Source organism: Phoenix dactylifera, chromosome 8 (genome assembly GCF_051530095.1).
Source record: "Phoenix dactylifera cultivar Ajwa chromosome 8, Ajwa_hap1_PhDact_Kaust_v1.1, whole genome shotgun sequence".
NCBI lineage: Eukaryota > Viridiplantae > Streptophyta > Magnoliopsida > Arecales > Arecaceae > Phoenix > Phoenix dactylifera.
Window position 1 is genome coordinate 12542223 of NC_143197.1, and position 22273 is coordinate 12564495.

At 39.7% G+C, this 22273-nt stretch overlaps 1 protein-coding gene and 1 long non-coding RNA gene across 2 annotated transcripts; both read right to left on the bottom strand.

Moving 5' to 3' along the window:
• Positions 1-754: 754 nt before the first annotated feature.
• On the bottom strand, positions 755-1213 carry LOC149752973 (uncharacterized). The gene is made up of 2 exons (XR_016396077.1): positions 1121-1213; positions 755-889 (listed from the first exon to the last, which is right to left on the bottom strand). It is a non-coding gene; the product is annotated as an uncharacterized LOC149752973 (long non-coding RNA).
• A 9841-nt stretch (positions 1214-11054) lies between these two features.
• On the bottom strand, positions 11055-12370 carry LOC120105952 (uncharacterized). Its single transcript, XM_089924629.1, has 5 exons — positions 12261-12370; positions 11941-12144; positions 11746-11838; positions 11555-11656; positions 11055-11459 (listed from the first exon to the last, which is right to left on the bottom strand). Exons 1-5 carry the CDS (start codon positions 12300-12302, stop codon positions 11055-11057), a joined length of 846 nt encoding a protein of 281 aa, XP_089780755.1. The 5' UTR covers positions 12303-12370.
• Between the last annotated feature and the right edge of the window lie 9903 nt (positions 12371-22273).

The following is a 22273-nucleotide window of genomic DNA, read 5'->3' on the forward strand; positions in this document are numbered from 1 at the left end:
CAGCACTGGCTCAGAGAGGGTTGGCATTGTGTTAGGATTTTGTTGTAGAACACTTTATCTAGATATGATAAGCACTACAAAAGAAGGAATAACTCCCGACGCTTTTTTTTGTCTCTACCGACGCTTATAAGCGTCGGCGAATTCCCAGCCCACGCCTCACAAAGCGTGGCTCAGACGTCGGGCAGGTGGGCGTGGGTCGGGTTTAACCCGACGCGTCAAAAAAGCGTCGTCGGTCTATGCCGACGCTTTTAAGCGTCGTTCCTTTTATAATACTCCGACGCTTATAAGCGTCGGCGAGAAGGGTTGTTTACTATTGTTTTAGGCTGACGCTTAAAAGCGTCGTTCCTTTTATAATACTCCGACGCTTATAAGCGTCGGCGAGAAGGGTTGTTTACTATGGTTTTAGGCCGACGCTTAAAAGCGTCGTTAAAGGCGTGCCAGTTTCCATTCCGGTTGCTTTTCCCGACGCTTATAAGCGTCGGCATTAAATTTTTTTTTAAAAAAAAAATTTGTAAAAGTAATTTTTAAATACTCTGTGTACATTAAATTCTAACAAAACAATAGAAACAAATACACTGAATCACATATATAACAAAATACGAGTCACAAACAAGAACTTTGATTACATTCATAGTATCATATTTGATTACATTGTACTTCAAAAACATTCTAAAAACATACAAGTCAAATTCCTAAGTACACAATCTACAATATGTATCAAGGGTCGGCATCATCATCTCTACAATATTGTCACTAAGCTTGGGGCGAGCCCAGTCAACCAAGCTCTGCTCCTTGCTCGGGCGAGTCTTGTCCACAGACCGGCGTCCTGTTAAGAGCTCAAGAAGGACAACCCCGAAGCTGTAGACATCACTCCTAGCTGTCAAGTGACCTGCTCATAGAATAAAATATGATTCAAAATGAACTCACAGCAATTAATTAGAAAAGCAAATGAATGGATGTTGCATTCCATTCTAACAATGAAGGGAAACGGAAGAAGGCACATAGGTTTTGATAGATTCTACTTATCATGTTGCTCAAAAAAGATCTCATGATCATCATACAAGATTAATCAAAGGAATCTCCAAAATTTTAAAAACATACAAGTCAAATTCCTAAGTACACAATCTACAATATGTATCAAGGGTCGGCATCATCATCTCTACGAGTAGATGAAGTATCATCAACCTACAAGAAAAAAAAATATTTTAGAAACTAAAAATACAAAAGTCATCACGCTCATGTTAGATGTATGCCCTAGAAGCCAATCTGGCTGACACATTATTAATTCTAGGGACATAATTTTGTACTTGACTATTTATTATTAAATAAATAAAAGGCATCTTTTCATTCATATTGTTTATGTGTCTATGAATCGTCCAAGAAATTAATAAGATGATGATACATATTCTCAAGAGTTGAGAATTTGAGCCATGTATCATTGGTGATTAGTTTCTAAATGCTCCTGATCAATGGATCATCACGAGGACGGTGTTTGATCCGATCAGTGCACAGATCACTTTTCTTCTGGATGGACGAGACTTGAGTCCACAGTGTAGGGACACTGAAGTGATAGTGCAGGTGCTTGTTAGAGAACAAGGGTACTGAGCGTGACCAAGACAAGAAGTCACTTGGATGTCTATCCACTCGTCAGTGACTTGCTTGATGTTGCAGTAGTGTGACTGGTCCTTTGACCTGCGGTGCTTCGGCTACTCACAGTGAGGTTATTGTAATTTGACTGCACACATACATGGTCTCTAGCCATATGGGTCCATGCAGTGTAGATTGGCTGCAGTAAGTTCACTGTAGGAGTAGGGTATGCACCTATATGGAATCTATCGACCTTGATAGATAAGGAGAGATCCTATGTGATTTATAAGACTAAGTTCGTAAGACCTCGGCCGGGGCAGTATGCACAGTGGAGAAAGAGTTTTCCACTCTCGAACTTAAGTCGAATAAATTTTGACATATGACAGACGAAGGGGTTTGACGAGTTATCCATGACCTCCATCTTGTAGGGATCCACGATAGAAGGACTGTAACACATGACAACTGCACCTAGAGGTTCATCATTCTATTCTGCTGGGTAGCCACTACATGCTGCTAGGTGTCACTGGTGGATGGTGGGACTCATAGGGATTATCTTGATGATCGATAAACCCTAATGAGTTGAGTTGGAATCGTTCCAACCCATTGAAAGGAGTTTCAATGATACTGAGATGGAGATCTCAATATGTCTCATTACCAGTCAGATTAGAACCTATGAGGTCACACACATTAGAGGTTCTGATTATTAGGATTGTCGATTTGTGAATTGGAATCACAATGTCAATTGTCAATAAGATTGATGTACAAAATAACCCACTAAGAGTTAGTGAGTTAAATGGAAGAATTAAATAATTATAATTAGATTATAATTGAGTCTTTTATTGCTGATTAATTGAGTCAAATTATGTTGGATCTGACCCAAAGAAATTTGACTCAAATCCTAGTCAAGAGTTGGCTAGATCGAGTCCCAAAAATTCTACCTAAATTCAGCCTTTTTCCTTATATGAAGCCTCCCTCTTAATGCCCTATTTTGAGGAGTCAAAATAGGTAAGAGGGGGCAGCCAAGAGGGCAAGGAAGAACGTGGCCCCCTCTCCTTCTTTGCTGGGAGCCAGCGCCCCTTGATTCAAGGAATCAAGGGGCCCGCCAATGCAAAAAAAAGGGGGAGGCGCCAAGGAATCCTAGTGGGACTAGGACCCTTGGCGCCTAGGGTTTTGAACCATATAAAAGGGAGCCCCACGTCCCAGATTTTAGAGAAGAACTTCTCCCAGCCGTGGGGCAGCAAGAGGGATTTTTGGGGATTTTTTAAATCAGCAAATAGGGAGAGAAAAGAATAAAAAGGTGAAGGGTTTTCTTCTTCCTTTTGAAGGCTGCACAAGGTGGGATCCTTGAGATTTCTTCTTCCTTCTTCTTCGACATCCAAGAGAGGCTTTTGCAAGGAGCTAGCACCCCGGTGAAGCCCCATCTCTGATCTTCAGCAACCTCGTGTGGATACTTGTAGAGGCCGGACGTTTGTGCGGCTACAAGGAACCAAACCACGATCATCGGTTGCGGTGTTCTTCTACCCGCACAAAGGTGAAGATGAGATCTTCATTTGAAATTTTATATTTCTGATTTTCTTGTAGTTTAACAATTCATAATTAATTATTAGATCTTAGTTTAGTCCCCATCTTAATTCAAAAGGGTTCTGAATCATTTTGATTCAGAAAAATTTTGAAATCTACCCGATCCTGTTCCGGCGTATGCGATGCACCGGGCCCGGCATGCGGATTCCGCCGCGAACGTCGCGCCGCTGTGGGGCAATCCAACAGTGGTATCAGAGCTATGGTTTTGGGGATCCAATTAAGATAATAGTTAATTAATTATGAATTAGTTCTGATTTTTTAATTATTATGCATGCTGAAAAATTCTGCGTGCTGAAATTTCGTGTTGCTGAAAATTTTCAGCATGCTGATTTTGTTAGATCGATCATGCGATGTTAGTTTTAAAATTATGATATGATTATGATGTTTAAAATTAAGGTATTGCATGATCTGGATCTCAGATGGTTGCATAATAAAATTAAAATCAGATTAGATAAAATCATGCATGAGATGCATGTGGTGATGATCATAGGATTCAAACCCTTTTGGTATCGAATGTAATGACCTGCGATGTGATCTGTAATGTCATGTAATTTTGCAGATGCTTGCATGCATCTTATTTAATATTTTGAGAGGCCTGCGTGCCTCCTAAAAGGGAGATGTAATTTATTTTTATTTTTATTTTATATCTGGTTGTATTTCTGTGATGTGATGTACGTCAACGATCAAATCAAAGATTATGCATGAGATGAGCAGGGGTCTAAGCGGTTGATGGCGATTGGATCAAGAGTTGGTCAAGGATCGAATCAAGGAGGCTTGGAACCAATTCAAGAGTTGAAGACCAGTTGATCGATTGACGTGCATGTGCTTGTAATACGACCTAACTAGAATCCATGATCATCACCTATTTAAAGTTTAGCTTTAATTATTGCTGCGATCATAACTGCCTGCAATGTGCCGTTTGCATGTGATGTGAATGAGAGTCGGGTAGATAGGTTTACATGTGATGTAGCAAACCCAATTGAGACCTAAATTAAAACCTCCTCAATCAAGTCGAGAGTGAACCGACATGAGCAAGTCATATTAGATTAATTGATCTAATTGGTGTCTAGGAAAGCATTAAAGGTGGTTACTTAATTAGGACCTTACTCTCTGAGTAAGGGGAGCCTCCCACCTGCTTACCTGGCCAATTGTTCGATTACCTCTTATGAAGAGCTCAAGTTGCAAACACTAAAGACCTGATTAACCAATATTAAGTCAATAGGTCTTCCACTGTAGTAGAGCTGCTAAGGCCTTTCTGATGTTGATTTGTCTCGGCTGGACACAGTGGTCAAGTTGCATCGGGGGGCTGGACCTCTCTATAGACATGAGATGTTGTAGGGTAAAGGTGGGGTTGGGCACCAATAACTGTTAGGTGAGGACCCAATGACGACTTTATTCCTACGGTTATACGGTGGGTCTGACTTAACTAAGAAATGGGACCAATAACTGTTAGGTGAGGTTTTCATGGCTTAGAGACCAAGTTACACTGCAACATGCTTCAGAAGCATTGTACAAGAGTTGTACATTCATCAATCTATGTGTCACCAATAACTGTTAGGTGAGGTGGCATGTAAATTGATGGGACCGCAGTACCCACTAGAAACCCTAGTCGTGTGGGATTTTCGTTTCCCTACCAGGGGAGTGTAAGGGATTCGAGAAAATAGTGGGAGTTACATTTGTTCTAAAAGACCTTAGAACAGATTAGGATCAAGTACAAAAGTCTAACTAGAATCTTTACTCTCTGCAGATACAATGTCAGCTTCAAACCCTTTGACCCGTATTCTTGAGACCAACCGACTGACCGGAACCAATTACAAAGACTGGCTTAGAAACCTCAAAATTATTTTGGACTGTGAGAAAATAGGCTACATACTCGATTCAGATATCCCCACACTACCAACACGTCCTACTGATGTTCAGCGTGAGATGCATAAAAAGTGGTTGGATGATGACATTAGAGTAAAATGCTATATGATGGCATCCATGTCAAATGAACTCCAATGCCAGCATGAAAATATGAAGACTGCTAGGGACATACTGACACACCTGCAAGAGTTGTATGGTGAGCAGAGTCGCACAGCTCGTTTTGAAGTGTCCAAGAGGCTTTTCAAAGCGAAGATGCGCGAGGGGCAGTCTGTCCATGATCACGGTCTGACTATGATCAAGGACCTAGAGGAGCTTGAAAAGCTCGGAATGAACATGCACAAGAAATTGAAGTGGATTTGATCCTACAGTCACTTCCTGATTCATTTGGTCAGTTTATAGTAAACTACCACATGAATAAGATTGAATGCACTAAGACTGAACTGATAAATATGTTGGTAACTGCTGAGGGAGCCTTGAAAGGTTCAAGGGGCAATGTTCTTGCTGCTGAGTTGACTTCTGGTTCCAAGAGAAAGTCTACTTGGAAGAAAAAGAAGCTTGCTAAGAAGCAGAAGAAAGACAAGAAGCCAAAGAAGGAAGTTCAAAAGAAAAAGGCTAATGACAAAGGAAAATGTTTCCACTGCAATGTCGACGGCCACTGAAAAAGGAACTGTCCTTCATACCTCGAGAGCCTGAAGAACAAGAAAGCTGACACACCTTCAGAAGGTATAGACTTGCTCATAATTGAAACTAATCTAACGGTTTCTTCTATTTCCAGTTGGGTTATAGATTCTGGTTCTAGTGCTCATTTGTGCACTACCATGCAGGGTCTAAAGGAAAGTAGAAGGCTGGCGGAAGGTGCGGTAACCCTTCGGGTTGGCAACGGGGCAAAAGTTGCTGCTGTGGCTGTGGGCACCTACCATCTGCGACTACCGTCTGGTTTTAGTTTATTACTTAGAGACTGCTATTATGTACCTGTTGCTAGCAGAAATTTGATTTCTGTTTCATGTCTAGCACAGGAAGGTCATGTTTTTACTTTTGACAAAGACTGCTGTTCTATTTATTTCAGAAATAAAATAGTTGCACGTGGTTTTATGATTGACAGTCTCTATCATTTACATATGGATGTATCTATAAATGTGTCAGAGCAAGAAGTGAGTGCCAAAGGATCCAAGAGATCCAGGGATGAGATAAACTAAAGATATTTGTGGCACCTCAGGCTTGGCCATATTGGAGAGGACAGAATGAACAAAATGGATAAAGATGGGCTTCTCGGCTCATTGACTTCCGAGTCATATCCAGTTTGCGAATCCTGTCTTCAAGGAAAAATGGCTAGATTACCCTTTGTAGGACAAGGGGAGAGGACCACTGAATTACTTACCCTAGTACATACAGATGTATGTGGCCCATTCGATGTGCTAGCCAGGGGACATTATTCGTACTTCATTACCTTTATCGATGATTATTCACGGTATGGGTATGTGTATCTTATGAGACACAAGTCTGAATCTTTTGAAAAGTTCAAAGAGTTCAAGAATGAAGTAGAAAAACAAACTAGAAAACCTCTTAAGGCTCTTCGATCAGATCGAGGAGGAGAATACCTTAGTGGAGAATTCCGGGACTATCTCAAGGAAAACAGCATAGTCTCACAATGGACACCTCCGGGTACACCTCAACTCAACGGGGTGTCAGAGAGGAGGAATCGGACCCTATTGGATATGGTCAGGTCCATGATGAGCTTCACTGATTTACCTATGTTTCTTTGGGGAGATGCCTTACTTACCGCAGTATATCTACTGAATAGAGTTCCCTCTAAATCCGTTCCTACCACACCATATGACATATGGCATGGTAAGAAACCAAGTCTTGGTCATCTCAAGATTTGGGGATGTCCGGCCCACGTCAAAAGACTACAGGCGGACAAGCTAGAGGCTAGGACCATAAGTGCTCGTTTTATAGGATATCCTAAAGAGTCATTAGGATACAATTTTTACGTCTCAGAGGATCACAATGTGATTGTGAGCCGTCATGCCATCTTCTTAGAAAACCAGTTTATCCTTGATAGAGGCAGTGGGAGAAAAATTGAGCTTGAAGAGAAAGTCTCTAAAAAGCAACGAGTCATGATCCTATTGAACCCATTCATACAGAGCCAGTACACGATGTCCCTCGACCACCTCGTAGATCTAGTAGGGTCTCCCATCCTCCCGATAGATACTTAGGTATACTAGAAGAGGATACCGAGGAAATGTTTCTAGTGGGAGATAGGGATCACATACAGAATCCCAAAACCTACAACGAGGCGATATCTGATGTCGATTCTGAGAAATGGTTGGAAGCTATGAAGTCAGAGTTAAACTCCATGCATTCCAACCAAGTCTGGACCTTAGTAGACCCACCAGAAGGTATTGTACCTATTGGATGCAAATGGATCTACAAAAGGAAGATAGGTTCGGATGGAGAGGTAGAGACCTATAAGGCAAGGCTTGTGGCGAAAGGGTATAGTCAGCGCGAAGGCATTGACTATCAGGAGACCTTTTCACCTGTAGCTATGTTAAAATCCATCCGAACATTGCTTGCCATTGCAGCATTTCATGATTATGAAATCTGGCAGATGGATGTGAAAACTGCTTTCCTGAATGGATATCTTGATGAAGATATCTATATGGAACAGCCTTTGGATTTCACTTTCAGTGATGGAGATCACAAGGTCTGCAAGCTGCAAAGGTCCATCTATGGACTAAAGCAAGCATCTCGGAGTTGGAACACTCGTTTCGATGACGCAATCAAAACATTTGATTTCATCAAAAACGAAGAGGAACCGTGTGTTCACAAAAAGGTTAGTGGGAGCGCTGTCGTATTTCTCGTACTGTACGTGGACGACATCCTACTGATAGGGAATGATATTCCCATGCTAACCTCGGTCAAGGTCTGGTTGTCAAAAGAATTCTCCATGAAAGACCTTGGGGAAGCATCCTATATTTTGGGAATAAAGGTCTATAGAGATAGATCTAAAAGGATGCTTGGCCTTTCACAGAAGATGTACATTGAGGAGGTGCTGAAGAGGTTCAGCATGGAAAACTCCAAGAGGGGTCTCTTACCCCTAAGGCATGGAATTCATCTCTCCAAGAAGATGTGCCCCAACACATCTGAAGAGATTCAACGCATGAGCAAGATACCCTATGCATCGGCAATAGGGAGCCTCATGTATGCCATGCTATGTACACGACCTGATATAGCCCTTGCTGTGAGTGTCACAAGCAGATATCAGTCGAATCCAGGTGAAGAACACTGGACAGCTGTGAAGAATATTCTTAAGTACTTGAGAAGAACTAAAGATTTATTCTTGGTTTTTGGAGGATCAACTGAGTTAAAGGTAGAAGGGTACACAGATTCAGACTTCATGACTGATGTCGATGATAGGAAGTCAACATCTGGATATGTGTTCTTGTGCAATGGTGGTACGGTGAATTGGAAGAGTTCTAAACAACCGATCATTGCTGACTCTACTATGGAAGCTGAATACATCGCCGCCTCTGAAACTGCTAAGGCTTCTGGTTCAAGAAATTCATTGCAGAATTAGATGTAATGACATCAGATGCCATAACACTCTACTGCGATAATAATGGCGCCATAGCTCTTGCTAAGGAACCAAGGTCTCATCAGAAGTCCAAGCATATAGAGCGGCGCTTTCATCTCATACGCGACTATGTTGAGAAGAAGTATGTCGAGGTGCAGAGAGTAGACTCCGCGGATAACGTGGCAGACCCGTTCATTAAGCAGCTAAGTCAGCAAAAGACTGAAGCCCACCTTGAGAAGATGGGGCTTAGATATATGACTGATTGGCTTTAGTGCAAGTGGGAGATTGTTAGATGTATGCCCTAGAAGCCAATCTGGCTGACACATTATTAATTCTAGGGACATAATTTTGTACTTGACTATTTATTATTAAATAAATAAAAGGCATCTTTTCATTCATATTGTTTATGTGTCTATGAATCGTCCAAGAAATTAATAAGATGATGATACATATTCTCAAGAGTTGAGAATTTGAGCCATGTATCATTGGTGATTAGTTTCTAAATGCTCCTGATCAATGGATCATCACGAGGACGGTGTTTGATCCGATCAGTGCACAGATCACTTTTCTTCTGGATGGACGAGACTTGAGTCCACAGTGTAGGGACACTGAAGTGATAGTGCAGGTGCTTGTTAGAGAACAAGGGTACTGAGCGTGACCAAGACAAGAAGTCACTTGGATGTCTATCCACTCGTCAGTGACTTGCTTGATGTTGCAGTAGTGTGACTGGTCCTTTGACCTGCGGTGCTTCGGCTACTCACAGTGAGGTTATTGTAATTTGACTGCACACATACATGGTCTCTAGCCATATGGGTCCATGCAGTGTAGATTGGCTGCAGTAAGTTCACTGTAGGAGTAGGGTATGCACCTATATGGAATCTATCGACCTTGATAGATAAGGAGAGATCCTATGTGATTTATAAGACTAAGTTCGTAAGACCTCGGCCGGGGCAGTATGCACAGTGGAGAAAGAGTTTTCCACTCTCGAACTTAAGTCGAATAAATTTTGACATATGACAGACGAAGGGGTTTGACGAGTTATCCATGACCTCCATCTTGTAGGGATCCACGATAGAAGGACTGTAACACATGACAACTGCACCTAGAGGTTCATCATTCTATTCTGCTGGGTAGCCACTACATGCTGCTAGGTGTCACTGGTGGATGGTGGGACTCATAGGGATTATCTTGATGATCGATAAACCCTAATGAGTTGAGTTGGAATCGTTCCAACCCATTGAAAGGAGTTTCAATGATACTGAGATGGAGATCTCAATATGTCTCATTACCAGTCAGATTAGAACCTATGAGGTCACACACATTAGAGGTTCTGATTATTAGGATTGTCGATTTGTGAATTGGAATCACAATGTCAATTGTCAATAAGATTGATGTACAAAATAACCCACTAAGAGTTAGTGAGTTAAATGGAAGAATTAAATAATTATAATTAGATTATAATTGAGTCTTTTATTGCTGATTAATTGAGTCAAATTATGTTGGATCTGACCCAAAGAAATTTGACTCAAATCCTAGTCAAGAGTTGGCTAGATCGAGTCCCAAAAATTCTACCTAAATTCAGCCTTTTTCCTTATATGAAGCCTCCCTCTTAATGCCCTATTTTGAGGAGTCAAAATAGGTAAGAGGGGGCAGCCAAGAGGGCAAGGAAGAACGTGGCCCCCTCTCCTTCTTTGCTGGGAGCCAGCGCCCCTTGATTCAAGGAATCAAGGGGCCCGCCAATGCAAAAAAAAGGGGGAGGCGCCAAGGAATCCTAGTGGGACTAGGACCCTTGGCGCCTAGGGTTTTGAACCATATAAAAGGGAGCCCCACGTCCCAGATTTTAGAGAAGAACTTCTCCCAGCCGTGGGGCAGCAAGAGGGATTTTTGGGGATTTTTTAAATCAGCAAATAGGGAGAGAAAAGAATAAAAAGGTGAAGGGTTTTCTTCTTCCTTTTGAAGGCTGCACAAGGTGGGATCCTTGTGATTTCTTCTTCCTTCTTCTTCGACATCCAAGAGAGGCTTTTGCAAGGAGCTAGCACCCCGGTGAAGCCCCATCTCTGATCTTCAGCAACCTCGTGTGGATACTTGTAGAGGCCGGACGTTTGTGCGGCTACAAGGAACCAAACCACGATCATCGGTTGCGGTGTTCTTCTACCCGCACAAAGGTGAAGATGAGATCTTCATTTGAAATTTTATATTTCTGATTTTCTAGTAGTTTAACAATTCATAATTAATTATTAGATCTTAGTTTAGTCCCCATCTTAATTCAAAAGGGTTCTGAATCATTTTGATTCAGAAAAATTTTGAAATCTACCCGATCCTGTTCCGGCGTATGCGATGCACCGGGCCCGGCATGCGGATTCCGCCGCGAACGTCGCGCCGCTGTGGGGCAATCCAACAGCTCATACAAGAATACATTATAATTACATACAATATTCAAATAGATTTAGTTATGTACCGGAGGAGCAAATCTCTGCAAAAAGGATGAAATATGGTCAAGCTGATCTTGCAAAGATTGTATCTTCAACTCTTGGCTCTGCTTCAACTCCTCCATATCGGTCCTATGACTCTGACTCATCTCCTTTATCCTTGTCTCATATGACTGTTTTATCTGTGCCATCTCTGCCTTCAGACTACAAACCTCTGCAGTGCTACTACCTTGTCTAGCATCTTGGGTATATCGGCTCACTGCAGACAACTGAGTGGGGGTAACTCCAACACCATAACCCCTCACTCGACCATAACGTTCTGGGCCCATTAATTTGGTATAGACCTGAGCCTCGATGCGACTGGCCGCATCGGATGATGATGACTCCCCGACACGCTCTGAAATAAGAGTTGTAGCTCTTTCCTATATATCTCTCAAAAAAAATGTCACATTAATATTTAAAAAAATTTAAATTTTTTTTAAAAAATATTCTGAACAAAGCAAAAATGAATACATACAACTATATCTCTCGACTCGTCCCGGACAAAGCTGCCATCTCGGTGAGTGTGGGTCATCTTATAAAACTCTACCTCACCAGGCTCCCTTCCATGCTCTACTATCTACACATACGGAAAGTATATTGGCAAACTATATATTATGATACGTGCTATATGTTAGTAAAATTTCAAATAGTTTCAAAAGAACTTACGAATTCATTTCTACGTCTCGCATAACTCTTCGAGCCTGAAGTATGAGGAACTGCTTGAGATGCTCGTGCAGCTCTGCCAATATTAGAATATGTCTGCCAAAATAAAAGCACACAGTATAATATGATTCAATGTATATATTTGCAATCTATATTAATAATAAATATAATATAAAATATTGAAACAATATACGTGACCTGTCCTTTTTCAGAAAACCAGTAGTGAACAAGCTCCCTCCACTGCTGAGGGTATACATCAGGAGGAGTCACACGAGCAACCTCCTCCTCTGTCATACCCTCGTGCTTGAAGTCCGTCTTCAATTTTGCTTTATATTCTTTCCATTTGCGGTTGAGGGACTTTAGCACCCAATCATGGCTCTCTGGAGGGAGTACAAACTTACCCTACAACAAGATACAGAATGTTATAATAATATAGAACCTCAAAAGTAATATTATGGTAGTAAGCAAATTAACACACAGGAGGGGTCAAATTAAAAAGAACAAATTCAATTCATTACCTGTATAAGTCTAAGAAGCTCAACCTTATACGAAGGAAGCATGTCATTCCACTTCGTATAGTTGAGCGGACACAGCTGACCCTTGCATGCAACCGATCCTAAAAAGCTTGATAAAAGACTTCCAGCTCTATTGATGGGCTGCCCCAATTCGTTGCATCGGATGATGATCTTCTCACCCGGAGGAAGCTTCCACACATCCTTTGCTTGAGTGGGTCCCCGTCTCGTCCTCACCGTTTCTTGTCCATCTATTAAAATTAAAAGGTCTTAAAAAGTTGAAGACAAATATGAACATAAAATATGAACTTTAAATCGAATTACCCTGGATCCGGAGCTCATCCTCCGGACAATCAGCAGGAGGCTCGTGCTGAGATCCTGACTCGTGCTGCTGGTGCTCACATGGCTGCTGGGACCGCAGGGACTGCTCAGAAGTAGATCCCACCTGAGAATGCTGGAACTCCACATCTCTAAATCGTCTCCCTCGGGGCATATTGTTACCTGGTATGCACAAAAAAGAATCAATATTTGGTTAAATAATAAATTTATACTAAATAAAGGGCTAATAAAATTTCGGCCAAACCCTTGGTTTGTTAAAGTTATTATTAAACAAAACTCGTCTTTCTTGATGCCCGGGGATTGGGGTGGTTGGAGAAGGCCACCTTCAATCCCATAGTCCAAAACAAACTGGCAGCAGCAACAACAAATGAAAAGTTACAACAAATGATAAGTAAAAAAGAAAAAAACCTCAAAAGTATGTGAAAAGCACTAGTGTTTATAATAGTAAAAGAAGCTGTGATCCGAACTTTATGAACTACTGAGTCTCTGTGCTCGGCCTGCGCTTCGATGTAGGTTGCATCCATAGACCAAGGTTTTCATGGCTCACGAGCCTTCCATGGGATCTCTCGTCCCTCTGTTCTTGACTAGCATCTCAATTGTTCTCAATTATTTTTCCTTACTGGAGACCTCTCTTCAGGTTTTATGTCACCATCTTGGGAAAACATATGGTTCTGTTGCAGCATAGACATGGTCCTTCCTACAAATTTATTATTACCATAGGATACAGAGACCTTTTTTGTCTATATCAGGTTCGATGTCTCTTCGTTCTCCTGATGCAAATCTCCCCTGAAGGATTTAAAGAGAAAACATCACACTGTAATACATACTTCACACAAACAGAATTTTAACCTACAACACCTTGCCCATCCCACAGTCAGTATACAGCGGAGGGCCCTCCGGCTGTTACATTCATCTTTCATAAAAAAGAGCTAGAAGAATTTCCACACACTGTAATAAAAGGTTCTAAAGCTTTTATTTGACTGTCGTGGTTGACCACACAACAGGATGTTGAGATGAATAGGGGAGAAATATCAAGTCACAGGCTACGCTGGTTGGGTGTGAAATCCCTTACGGCTGCTTTATACAGACATGATTCCTTCTGGTGATGGATTGAAGCTGTGAAGTGTAAAGAGATGAACCGTCTGTAAGATTATATTTTGCTTTCTAGACCTGATCCATGCTTTCTTCTGGTCGGGAGAATGGCAGAATACTGAATGTATGGACCTGTATGGTCATCTTTGTCCGACAGACGATGCTCTGAGTCCTGTTGCTACCAACACATTTGGGAACTAACAGCTGTTAGTTGTGAACAAAATTTCCAATGTTTTGTCAATACCACTTCTCATTTGGAATTGTGCTAGGTATCATCTCTTCTTCCTGTGCTTTGATTATTAGATATCTGCAGAAGAGTTGTTCTTTTTTTTCTTCGTTTTTATTATCAACATTTCTGAATATAGAACTGGCTAGAGCCATCTCTTCTTATACACTCTACCCCTAAAAGATACTGCAGCAATGAGTCTTTTCCAGCTGCCATTTATTTTGGAACCAACAAAAAATTGAATATGGGATATCATTCAAACAAACATCCACTAAATGAACAGTTATAGTTTCCTGAAATATATCCAACAGGCCATAACAGTGGAGAGTTCAGAACAAAAATTTAGCTTTTAGAACTTACAGACTGAGTATGTGACTAATCTAAACAAATCAGTTCATTGACTGGCAGCACATACATCGCAAGATAAGTGCTGACAAAATCAGACTCCTCTAATGAAAGCCTAAGATTTGTATTTGTACTTTGAGTCTGTAATTTCATATATCTTCTGTAACTTTATATATCTCATGAAAAAGGAAGGTTCTCTAAACATTACCCTTGCCCTAGACCACCTCACAAAAGTACATGACCCTTAGACCTAAACCTTCAATTAACACAAAGGTTACTATGTTGGCCCCATATTTTACTCAACAAAAGGAAGGCCAAGGCTGACGGTGAAAATATAACAGGAGGATGGCCATCAGATCACGAGGATCACCATCACCATCAGATCACATGAGATATGATCCATGTACTTCAGTCTCTCTCTCTCTCTCTCCTACACAAACACACAAAGGTGTGTACTGTGAAGTCACCTCTCATTCTTCCATTGGCCAGCTCCAATCACACAAAAAATAAAACAAAAACTTTTCAAATTTTCAAACAACCAAGTTTTCTTTTTTTTATCTTTCCTTTCCTTCCGAAATAGCAGATGCCAACCATTAATTACAGAGAGGACTGAGAGTAGAAATGGAGCAGCTTTGTTCAGCATAGTTTGGTTCTCCAATTACATCGTCCATGATGGAATTGATTCTCCTCCTTCTGATCCCAAAGAGGCCCCATATTCTGTTCTTGAATAGTCCAGTAATAATGGTGCACAAGATCATGAGGCATCATAATTATTATGAGACTTTTTTTTTTGTTTTCAGGGATAAAACAGCAGATTAAAAAAAAAACCTAAAACAACATAATTATACACCCTCAACTGGTGAACAAATTTTCCTACAGGATTCTAAATGCATAATCTAGCAAAGTCATTAGATATATTCACAGCAAGCAGTTATGAACGGAGAGTATGAGGATCACTTACCTCAGACGACGGCGATGTCGACGGCGGCGGGATGGAGGTGAGATGTCGGCGCGCAGCTAGGGCATCGACCGACAGAGGATGAGGAGATGGGGCCGGGCGAGCGTTAAAGACAAGAAACAAAAAAAGAGTTGGAGGAGGAGGAGGAGGAGGACGAGGAGAAGAAGGAGACTTACCTCAGACGAGGGCGAGTTCGACGGCAGCGGGGAAGTCGCAATGGAGTTGAGAAGTCGGCCGGGCGATGGAGCTAGGGCAACAAGCGATAGAAAATGAAGAGAGGGGGGAGGAGGAGGACGAGGACGAGGAGAAGAAGGAGACTTACCTCAGACGAGGGCGAGGTCGACGGCAGCGGGGAAGTCGCCGATGGAGGTGAGAAGTCGGCCGGGCGATGGAGCTAGGGCAACGAGCGATAGAAAATGAGGAGAGGGGGTCGGGTTGGGGGATTTTATGTTTTCTAACGACGCTTTTTAGCGTCGTTGTTTTTTAACGTTTTAACGACGCGTTATAGCGTCGTTATTTCTGGAGTTTAACCGACGCTAAAGAAAAGCGTCGGCAAAGGTTGGCGCCGAGCCAAACTTTACCGACGCTTTCCCCTAGCGTCGGGAAAAGATAGTCGGCAAAACCCACCTTTGTTGTAGTGAAGGTTTGTTGGTTGAGATTAAGGAATTCATATGCTAGTTTACTCTTCTTGGTTGGAGAAAATTTGGCATGGTCTGAGAGTTTCATTCTTGGCTATGTATGCTCTTTTCTTTCTATCGTGTTTCTTCTGTCATGACTTCAATGCTCAGCTGCATATAGAGATGCCTTAACTTCCTACTAGAAACCCGCCATTTTATGCACTACATATGCTTCTTAAGTGGTTGGGCGCAGTGTTGCAAGCAAGTGTTAATACCCTTCATAGGCGTTTGTGGTTTCATTTGTTTTCATTGTGCATGACAAAATAATACTGGTGGTCTTTCAGGAAAAAAATTTCAAGGTTGATACATACTGGTGTGCTATTGAAAGATGACCCGTTCATTTTTTCATCTCAAGCTCGACAAGTATTTTTTATACAAGACTCAAAAGATAAAGATTGGCTGTTGTCATTAAGACTAAACTTAGGGACTTGTATGATATAGAAAAAGGGTTGGAAGAGGAGGATAATGGGACTTATACTCAGTGTATGCCTTTTGATCTTAGGGTGCCGACTGATGGACAATGAATAATGCATTTTTTATTACTAGTTCATTTAGTATTTAATTATTATTTAACTGATATTGATTTATTTTCATGCATATTAGGTAACAAAATGTCCCGAGAAAAATGATTTAGAGATGTAGAGTTCCAGCTGTCTCAGGTGGGATCTTCTTCTGCTCAGTCCATGCGATCCCAGCAGCCCCAGCAGCACGAATCCGAGTCTCAGCGTGAGTTCCAGTCTCAGCACGATCCAGGCCAGGAGGTTATGGATGACTTGCATATCCAGGGTAATTTGATTTAAAGTGCATATATTGGGTTCATTTACAATCTAATTATTTTAATTAATTTGCCTCCAATGTTTTAATGGATATTTTATTATTTTTTATAGATGAACTGGGGAGAGTGAGGATGACATGGGGTTCCTCTCGAGCACCGGATGTGTGGCAGCTTCGTGAGGATGAGAAGATAGTCGTCAAATGCAACGAACTAGGGCAGCCTATCAAGAGGGCTGGAAGCCTTTTATCAAGTTTCCTAGAATCGGTTGCGCGTAGGGGTCAGTTATGTCCACTCAACTATCATAAGTGGAATGATATGCTTCCTTCTTATAAAATTGAGCTTCTTAAAGTTGTACAGGTAAAGAATTGAATTTAATATTGTTAATTTGACACCTACTGTATGTTAATTTGCTTACTATTACAATTTTAATTTTTTGATTTAATATTATTATAACATTCTTTACTTTGGTGTAGAAAAAGTTTGTGCTCCCTCCAGAGAGCCATGATTGGGTGCTAAAGTACCTCAACCGCAAATGAAAAGAATATAAATCGAAGTTGAAGGCCGACTGGAAGCGCGAGGGTATGATAGAGGAAGAGGTTGCTCATGTTTGTCCTCTTGATGTATACTATCATCAGTGGAGAGAGCTTGTTCACTATTGGTTTTCCGAGAAAGGACAAGTTCTGTATACTCTCTCAATACTTTATATAATGTTTAATACATTTAATATATTACAATGTTTATTTTTTTTGTGGTAGACATATTTTGACATTGGTCGAGCTGTACGAGCATCTCAGACAGTTCCTCACACTTCAGGATTGAAGAGTTATGCGAGGCTCAGAGCTGAATTCGTAAGTTTCTTTGAAACTCTTTGAAACTCTTGTATCATATAGCATGTATCATGATATATAGCACTTCCAATATACTTTTTGTTGTAGATGGAAAACCATGGGTGGAAATCTGGTGAGGTGGAGTTCTATAAGATGACTCACATCCACCGAGATGGCAGCTTTGTCCGAGAGGAGTCGAGAGATATAGTTGTATGTATTTATTAATAATTTGTGCAATGATTTTTCATGTATTTCAATTTTTCAAAAATTAATATGATTGTTTTTGAGAGATATAGGATAGAGCTACATCCCTTATTTCAGAGCGTATCGAAGAGTCATCTTCAATCGGCAACACCAGAGGTATCGAAGCTCTGGTGTTTACCGAATTGATGGGCTCAGAGCGTTTTGGTCGAGTGAGGAGTTATGGCGTTGGAGTTACCCCCACTCAGTTATCTGCAGTAGATATACTCAAGATGCTAGACAGAGTAGTAGCACTGCAGAGGTTAATGATCTGAAGGCAGAGATACAAGAGTTGAAGCAGAGCCACCAGACAGAGATACAATCTTTGAGGACTCAGATTAATCAGATTACATCTTTGTTGCATCAGTTTGTCCCTCCTCAGGTAAATTACTACATCTACTTGAACATTTTACATAAGTATCATATTTTTTTTAAAGAGCTTAATAATTTTCGTATTCTTAACTTCTTAAGTTTTTTTTATTATAGGTTCCTGATACTTCATCTGCGCGTAGAGATGGTGACCCCATCGACCCCTGAAGCTTTTATTTTGGAGTTTTAAATGTATTTTTTTATGTTTTTCGAAGTACATTGCAAATGTAAATTGACAGTATGAATGTAATTTGACAATATGAATATTTAGATAAATATGTTTGATTGTGCCTTGAGTATAATCTCGTTTAGTGTGTGTTGCCCAAGGTGACAACCCAAGAGGGGGGGTGAATTGGGTTTTTCTAAATTTTTGGTGCTTTAAAGTTTTCTTGTTAAGAGCGGTGGAAGCTTTCTTAAGTTACTTGTGTGAACTTACCCTAGAGCAAGAATCAAATATAAAGCAAGAATAAATACAAGAATAAGCACAACACAAACAAGACAATGTATAGTGGTTCGGTACACCTCAAGCACCTACGTCCACTCTCCAAGCCTTTTCTTGGAAATTCACTATAATCCCTCGGATTACAGTTGGATTGTTTTCCGAGCTCACAATCCAAAACCTTTACAATTTGGTTTTTCGGGATCACCAATAACCTATGTTGGTTTTGCGGGCTCACCAACAACCTACACCGTTGGTTTTACGGGCGCACCAACAAACCTATACCGTTGGTTTTACGGGCGCACCAACAAACCTATATCGTTGGTTTTACGGGCTCACCAACAACCTACAATGTTGGTTTTACGGGCTTACCAACAAACCTTACAACAAGAATAAAGAACAAGGAACTAAAGCTCCTAAATGAGCAAATAAAACAATTATGAGCTACAAAGAAGAGTTTAGAATATAGTTATCCCTTTGATAAGGCTCTTCTCTTCTTTGTCAAGATTGCTTCACTCTTAAAGGATTGGTAGAGCTCTTAATGTCTCTTGGAATCTGCTCAACCACTTCCTTTTGGCTCTTTGAATGAAGCAATTGAATGAAGCTTGCCTTGCTAGGATTTTCTTTTGAATGCACTTGATTTCAAAAGCTTGCTTCCTCTGATGAATACTCACTCTTAAATACTTCTCCAACCTCCAAATAGTCCTTCCTGACCGTTGGATTGAAGAAACTAGCCGTTTATAGTCGTTGGGAGTCCAAAAAGCACTTCTGCACAACTAGCCGTTATGCTTCCGCCCATGCTTGGGTCGACCCAAACTTTTCTGGGGTCGAGTCAAACCACTGTTCATCAGACTTGGGTCGGCTCAAGCTTTTCTGGAGTCGGCCCTCTCAGAAAATCCAGAGACTTGCTTTCTTGACATTTCAATCTGGGGTCGACTCAACTTTTTCTGGGGTCGGCTCAAGGTTAGGTCGACTCAAGTTCAGTTAGGGTCGACTCAAGGTTGGGTCGACTCAAGTTCCATTGGGGTCGACCCTCTCAGAGATTCCAGAGACTTGTTTTCTTGAGGCTTGAAGATGGGGTCGACTCAACTTTCACTTGGGTCGACCCAAGAACTGTTCATCCATGCCATAAGTGCTAGAATGTGCCAGAATGTTTCTAAAACGTGCCAGGGTCGACTCTATCTCTTCTAGGGTCGACTCCTACTCTGTGCCAAGTATTCCAAAGGCATCCCACTTCGTTCCAAGGCGTGCCAAATGTATCAGGGTCGACTCCAAACTAATTGGGATCGACTCTAACCATATTTTTCTGCACTTTGAAAGTTAGTTATGCACATTGAAACAACAATATGATATTCCAAGCAAATTATGATGCATGGCACAATAGAGTTTCATACCCTTAATAGTAGAAATTACCGAATTACCCTTTTAGGTATTTTTAATGTGAAACTTTCCCAAAATGGATTCTTGAGCTTTCTACCATTCTCTATTACAAATTATATCTCGTTATCAATTCTTGAGAGTGGTTTTGACCATATATTCTTAATGTATCGTAAATGTATCGAGGGTGTGTCATTTATCAATGATGTATCGAATATTTCTTCCTTACTCACTTATGTACTGGATTAATTGAGTTAATAGCATTAGCACTTCCATATGGCCTCAATGGATTTGTAAGCATCAAAATAACACTAGGATCCTCAATCTCTCCCTTTTTGATGATTACAAAACATTGAGTATAAGCAAATTGATATTCATGTGAGAAGTAAGATTTAATGTATAAGAAATGCTTTTGGTGTAAAAGTTTCAAATAGTCCAATTTAGAGAATGTATCAATGAACCTATCTTATCCAAGTAGAATGCCTAATGAATTTTAGCTTTGCTCCCCCTTAAAACAAGAGTTTCAAGCTATGTATCGAGGCAAGAAAAATCTCTATGATTATGTGCCAGATTCAGATTTTCTCTTTGTCAAATGTCTCACCCTTAAGTGTATAATACATGTCTCCCCCGTAAGTATACAATATATACCTTTTATATTTTCTTCCTTATACAGTCTTTGTTTATAGAATTATCTTTCTTATAGAATTTGCTTCTAGTTTCTCTGTTATCCTTTCTCCCCCTTTTTGTCATCATCAAAAAGAATGAATAGCAATGGATAGTATTGTAATGACACAAAGATCATGAGTAAAGAAAAAATGTATTTCATCATCTTTGCCAAAAGTATAATATTCTAGAGAAGAAATGCAGACAATAACAAAGAGTAGATACTGGTCAAAACAAATACAAAATCTAGAAGACACTAGTCATAATGAACATGCTTCATTATGAGCATATACTTAGATATTTTTTCCCCTTTTTGACAACATCAAAAAGATTGCAAAATAATAAAATATTAAGCACAAGACAATATTTCATTCATTGCATGCCAAATTATTGCAAGAATATGAATTATGTGACTCAAGGCAATACTGTTAGGGCAAGATAATGAGTATAGGTCAAAGCCAATTACTATAGTTTTAAAATTATGATTGGATCACATCAAAATCAAGGATGAAAAGTTTGGCTTTAAAAATGAAACATTTAAGATGTGAGCCAGAAGAGATCTCTAAATATAGATTCCAAAGATAGTTTTCAAATCAAGTGTAGATAGAATCTTTTTCAAGTTATTTCAAGGAGTATCAAGAATAATATTCAAAGAAGGCATGAATGAAAATCCAACATTTTTTTTTAAATATATTAAGTATATAGCAAAATGAGAGCAATCTAATTAATTTTCAGAGTATAGTATAAGAGCAGATAAAGATCAAAACTTATATACTCGAAAAACATAAGATTATGTTGAATCCTTAATTCTTAATGACTTCAAAGTTCTTTCATGATATAAAAGTATTGGGGCATAGATACCAAAACATGAATTTATGCAATGTAGGATACATAAAATTCAAGGCTTTGAAAGTTCTTTTAGAGTTTTTTTTTTAAAGATGTTATTTTACTCCTTTAAAGATCATAGCATCAAAATCAATTAAAATGAATTGGTTCAGGATTGAAACACTAAAGTAAAATCCAATAAGAACTCATAAGTAGATTTCAAGATAAATTTTCGATACTAAGACAGATGGAATCCTTTTCAATTAATTTTCAAAAACAAATGATTTACTGATGAATATAGATGGAAATCCAACTTTCAAAAGATATTCAATGAAGCACAAAGTTTAATACCACTTTACATTCAGTATTCTTTCTCTCATCTTTAGATACGAATTTAAATGATTAAGTTCTATATGATCTCTCTCTCTGAAATTTTCTTTCTCCCCCTTAATTAATTATTCCATTTAAGAGTTTAGAGTTTGAAGATAATTTTCAATAAAGAGATTGAGTATTTAAAGCTCCCCCTCAAAAGATGCATTTTCTTTCAAACTTTCTTTTCTTCTATAATATCAAGAATGTAGAGTGATCCAGAATTTTTCAAATTTTATAGCAATCACTCTTTTTAATCTTTTAAGAATAAATTATATTTTCTCTTAATTTTTTTTAAAATATGTATGGAAATATTAATCAGAAAATAATTCTTTTGAAGCTCAAATTTCTTTCAAAAGTAATTACATTTTCTTTCCTATAAGAATTATTGGAGTGAGTTGAAATATTTTAAGCTTTAGGATCATTAACTCTCTTCTTAAGAATAGCTTTTCTTTTTAATGATAGAAGCATTTAATAATGCAGGAGTGTATATTCAAA

Coding starts and splice junctions, on each gene's coding strand:
- LOC120105952 (XM_089924629.1), bottom strand. CDS start 12,302: ATGCTTCCTTCGTATAAGGTTGAGCTTCTTAGACTTATACAG. Junction 11,657..11,745: donor CGAGACGTAGAAATGAATTC/GTAAGTTCTTTT, acceptor CCGTATGTGTAG/ATAGTAGAGCATGGAAGGGA. Junction 11,460..11,554: donor ACGAGTCGAGAGATATAGTT/GTATGTATTCAT, acceptor AGAGATATATAG/GAAAGAGCTACAACTCTTAT.